Consider the following 5449-nt stretch of genomic DNA (forward strand, 5'->3'; position numbering starts at 1 on the left):
GAGTGATCAGAAACAGAGTGATCAGAGACGGAGTGATCAGAGACAGAGTGATCAGAGACGGAGTGATCAGAGACGGAGTGATCAGAGACGGAGTGATCAGAGACAGAGTGACCAGAGACAGAGTGACCAGAGACGGAGTGACCAGAGACAGAGTGACCAGAGACGGAGTGACCAGAGAAATGAATGATTCCTGCAGGAACAGAAGAATCACCTCAAGCTTCAGGGTCACATGATCACCTTGTTACTAGTTCTGGAAGTTGCAGCTCATTTAAAGAAACATTTTATTGTTGTTACATTTATGTTCAATAGATCTTGAGATTTTATTTTATTTTGGGAAACTGCACCTGCACTTTTAGCTTTTGTGGTGGATTTATTGATCTGTATTTTGTGCAGACTTTTTCAATCTAAATAACAGAATGATCTTTTTATTTTTTATACTTTGAGACTGAATACTTTACTAAAAGTAATTTCAGTGAAATGAACCCTTGTTTTAGTTTTTACATAATACTGCAGAGCAACATGTTAGTTTTGTCAAATGAATGAGTTCTGTTTTTTTTATATCACAAAATTTATTGTTGTTGTCAGAATGATCTGAAATCACGATATTATATTTGAGCCCCCCCAACAGGATCTGTTTCTGAAAAAGAACCCAGTTTAACTTCCAGTTTCTTTACTGGGTTTTCCATGTGAAGCTTAAAAGAGACGTGAGTGAGCAAGATGAACTGCTGGGACCGACTTGGTGTGTGACCCAGCCTCCAACAGCATCCTTCTCCTTCAAGGTGTTCTCTACAACACCAGCAGGTGGACTTTCATAATCTGAAGACAAAATCTGCACAACACAGACGCGCTAGCTCAGATGCTACACACTTGGTTTCTCACACCCGCCCGCCAGTCCACAACGCCACTAACGTAGCAGTACACGCAACACAGACGTGTCCCCCCTCCAAGAGAAGAGCACCTGCTAAGCCAAGTGTCCGAGGAGGGACGCCGTTTCTTTAAGGGAAATGATGCCATCCACCACACCGCTGCCACCCCCCCCCCCCCCCCCCAACAAAAACTCTTTGCTCTGGACGAGTCACGTAAATTATATTTTAGTTTGAAATCAGCAAATTTCACCAAAAACTGACAAGTTTGCAGGTGAATGAGGGACTCGAGTATAAAATGTTAGTGGTTAACACTGAGGTCTGTTTTATTTAGAGGTTAAAACACTGCGGTGGAATCTTTGTGAACTTTTATACATTTAGAATTACTTGTCTGTGTGATCAGAATCAGAATGCCTTTATTGTCATTATTGTCATTATACGCAGTACAATGAAATTAAGAGCCACTCCTTTTTCCAGTGCAAAAACACGCCTTAAGAAAACACACATTAAACACACTAAAAATATAAAAAATGTAACGCAATATAGATATAATAATGAAAGTAAAAAAATACAAGTATTACACAATTGTATTGGTGTAATATTGCATAATATAAATTGGTGATGGACTGGAGACCTGTCCACGTGTCCCCCGCCTCTCGCAGTGACAGCTGGATTTGGGCACCAGTGACCCAAATAGGAAGAAGTGGGTAATGACCGTCGCCTTCATGCTTGTTCAACATGAGAGTTCAGTGATGGAGTTAAACTCAGAGCTGCTCCTCACATAAATAATGTTCAATTATTATTTTATACATGAATGTTTCTGTTCAGTTATTATTTTATAGATGAATGTTTCTGTTTAATTATTATTTTATACATGAATGTTTCTGTTCAATTATTATTTTATACATGAATGTTTCTGTTCAATTATTATTTTATACATGAATGTTTGTTAAATTATTATTTTATAGATGAATGTTTCTGTTAAATTATTATTTTATACATGAATGTTTCTGTTCAATTATTATTTTATACATGAATGTTTCTGTTCAGTTATTATTTTATACATGAATGTTTCTGTTCAATTATTATTTTATACATGAATGTTTCTGTTAAATTATTATTTTATACATGAATGTTTCTGTTCAGTTATTATTTTATACACGAATGTTTGTGTTCAATTATTATTTTATACATGAATGTTTCTGTTAAATTATTATTTTATATTTGAATGTTTCTGTTAAATTATTATTTTATACATGAATGTTTCTGTTTAGTTATTATTTTATACATGAATGTTTCTGTTAAATTATTATTTTATACATGAATGTTTGTTAAATTATTATTTTATACATGAATGTTTCTGTTTAGTTATTATTTTATAGATGAATGTTTGTTAAATTATTATTTTATACATGAATGTTTGTTAAATTATTATTTTATACATGAATGTTTGTGTTCAGTCCCTGAGACGACTCTGTTGAGACTCGGCGCTTTAGAATAAACTGAACTGCATTAAAACCCAGTCCTGCCAGTGACACTGAGCAGCTGGATCCAGATGTTCTTACCTGAGAGATCCCAGACTCGAACTCATCTGGCTTCTCGCCATTGGGCTTGACGATCTTGGCGCTGGTACTGAACATGGCCCGTGTCTCTGTGAACAGATGACAAAGGTTACGAAGCTGGTTCAAGTCTTCAGACTGGACTTAGTTCTGGACGAACCGCTTCCAGCTGAACTAGCAGGTGGACCGGACCTGGATTAGTGAGCACGTCCTGGTGCATGCTGAACAACCGCCAACACACACCTGGAGCCGGCTGCACCACTGAACCTTACAAGGGTCAGACCCTGGCCCAGGCTCGGACTACATTATCTCAGGTCCGAGGCCCTGACGTGTCTGAGCCGCAGTGATGAGCTCGGTCCGGGTCGTCCTGTGGAAGCAGCAGCTTCAGTGGAGACACCATCCTCCTCCACCAGCGGCTAGCTAACCAGCTAAAGCTACCGCCAAACCTTCTGCCAACACGCTTCAAATACCGACAACAAACCGCCATCCGCTACAAAACTCTACATAATCTAAGGTATCAAGGTCTAAACATAATCATCTCACTACTAACTTGACAATTAAACGACTATAAATGACTTTTGTCTTCATAAAATGACGGCCTGTGTAACACTGCACGACATACCTCTGCGAACGACGGCCAAGGAAGAGACCGGATTATCGCGAGAGCTGAATTAATCCAATCAGAGCACGGTTTTTTATCGCGAGCGTTGGCGAACAAGGAAATCTCGCGAGAGTTTGATAAAAAGGAGGCTGTTTGCAATGTCTTAGCGGTTGGTAAACCGTCTGTCAACTGTTTACTCTTGTTTTCGGTTTACTGTTTTGTAATAGCGCTTTGTAAATTTACTTACAGTGTCCGTTTCGTCTTTCCGGCAGGCCACGGGCTCCGCGCAGCCGTCTTTTCCGTTTTCACCGGTAGGACCCACCATGACGTCAGGCCCCGGCCGGTGATGTTCGTCCGGTTTTCTGCTGGTTTCATCCGAACCAGGAGCCCCTGGAGCAACATGCCGAAGGGCAAGTTTTATTACGCTGTCAGGAAGGGATTCAAACCAGGCGTCTACACATCATGGTGGGTCAGAAGCCAGCTGGGCAGCTGTGGTTGTAGTAAATGAATTCAAGCTTTATTTGTACAGGGTGGCCCACTGAGCCCGGACTGAAACCGACACCGGGTTAACCGAGGGATGACGTCACAGGACGACCATAGAGCGTGCGTTCAGTTAATATTTTTAAACAAGTGAAAATAAAATGGTAGTTAAGGAAAAGTAGCGACAAAACAGCTACGTTGTAAAACACCATAGAAAACTAAAACCAGGAACATCTGCAGAAACTTACCAGATGTTTGAAGACACTTAGAGAGGTCAAAGGTCGAGAGCTTCAGATCTTTTTACAAGATGTTCCAGGAAACAGGAGCGGAGTAGGAGAAGGTCCTTTTGTCTAGTTCAGTCCTCACTGAGGGAACACTGCAGGTAATGATGTCCTGAGAGCGCACGCTGTAGCTGCACTCACACAGAGACATGTAGGAGGAGATGTATGAAGGCAGCAGACCAGGAAGTGATTTAAAGATGAAAATGTACCAGTGGGAGAGTCTGCGTGAAGTTAATGGTGACCAGTTAACCAGTGGATACTGGGTGCAGTGGTGGGTACGGTAGTTACAGCCAGTTCTGAATCTTAGTGCACCATGATAGACAGCATCCAACATCTGCAGCATCCAACATCTGCAGCATCCAACATCTGCAGCATCCAACATCTGCAGCATCCAACATCTGCAGGGTTCTTGTAGGAGCGTTCATGTAAATGATGTCACGTAATCAATGGAGGGAAGTCACAGATACAAGGTGTTTCCTAACATTCAGGGTTACAGGATGTTAAAAAGTGCTATATAAATAAACTTTGGCTTTTCATCTTTGGGGCGGCTGAGGCTCACTTGTTCGAGCAGTCGCCCTCCAATGCAAGAGTTGGGGGTTAAATTCCACCTGCAGTCCCATGCTGAAGTGTCGCTGGGCAAGACAGTGACCCCGTCGTTGTGCGTCCCATCGGTGCGTGAATATGATCTAAAGCTCTCGTCTTGTAGAGTTCTGTCTGAACGGGTGAATGAGGCACAGATTGCTGTAAAGATCCTTGAGTGTGTTACAAGATAGAAAGCTGTAAATACTGCAGGTACCATCTTTATGAAGTTTATCTGGGCAGGTTCAGTCCACAGGACCTGACTGAACCTGCTCAGATTTATCTACCTGGATTACTGAGCATGCTTCAGGACATTAAACCAAAAGTAGACTCTAACATGACACTTCATTACATGCTCCTGTTTGTAGTATTCTAAATCACTTTACAACCTAGCTGTTTTTATTTTGTTTCTTAGATACCGTTTTCTTTTATTTGTTCTTCTCAATTTGTTTGCTTTTTATGATTGTCCACTGTTGTCATCCCTTTGTTAAATCAGCTCTGTCTTGTAAAAGAACGCTGAGGCTCAGTGGAACTAAGCTGCAGAAATAAAGGTTGAATGAGTGAGCATCAAGCTGAACTGAATATTTAGCTGCTGCAGCTCTGAGAAAGTGTGGTCCAGTCCATGATGGTCGTTCTGCTGTGTTCATCAGGGATGACTGTAAGAGTCAAGTGGATAAATATCCAGCTGCATCCTTCAAGAAGTTTGGATCAGAACCAGATGCTTGGGCATTTGTCAGAGGTGAAGCTCCGTGTGCAGTTCCAGGTGACACCACAGGTAAGATGGTCTGGATCGACATTATTCCAGCTGAGAATTAAACCGATCCTGATCTGAAATACCTCCTGTCAAGCCTCAGCTGAACAAAACACCTGACTATCCTGATGCATGCTCAAGAATCCAGGTAGAAAAATCCAAAAAAGTTCAATCTGGTCCTCTGGACATTCAAAAAACAATAAAACAAAAAACAAAACAACACAAAATAAAAGTAGAAACATTTAGTCTCTCATCCTGAGGACTTCCTCAGTCTGAGGTGCTGTATTCAGCTCAGTCTCTTAAATAGCACCTTCTCAGAGTGGATCAACCAGTTT

At 41.2% G+C, this 5449-nt stretch overlaps 2 protein-coding genes across 2 annotated transcripts in view; one reads left to right on the forward strand and one right to left on the reverse strand.

Annotated features, from left to right (window-relative positions):
* rps7 (ribosomal protein S7) overlaps positions 1 to 3084 on the reverse strand; it is a gene marked incomplete in the record, with an annotated part of 12631 nt that extends 9547 nt beyond the window's left edge. Inside the window, 2 exon segments of the mRNA XM_037685684.1 lie at positions 2429 to 2514; positions 3045 to 3084. Coding sequence (XP_037541612.1) covers positions 2429 to 2503 — 75 coding nt within the window.
* Positions 3085 to 3369: 285 nt separating this feature from the next.
* rnaseh1 (ribonuclease H1) overlaps positions 3370 to 5449 on the forward strand; it is a 24408-nt gene continuing 22328 nt past the window's right edge. The window contains exons 1-2 of the mRNA XM_037685234.1: positions 3370 to 3488; positions 5014 to 5138. Coding sequence (XP_037541162.1) covers positions 3370 to 3488; positions 5014 to 5138 — 244 coding nt within the window. The remainder of the gene's footprint in view (positions 3489 to 5013; positions 5139 to 5449) is intronic.

Source organism: Nematolebias whitei, chromosome 12 (genome assembly GCF_014905685.2).
Source record: "Nematolebias whitei isolate Nwh7 chromosome 12, NemWhi1, whole genome shotgun sequence".
NCBI lineage: Eukaryota > Metazoa > Chordata > Actinopteri > Cyprinodontiformes > Rivulidae > Nematolebias > Nematolebias whitei.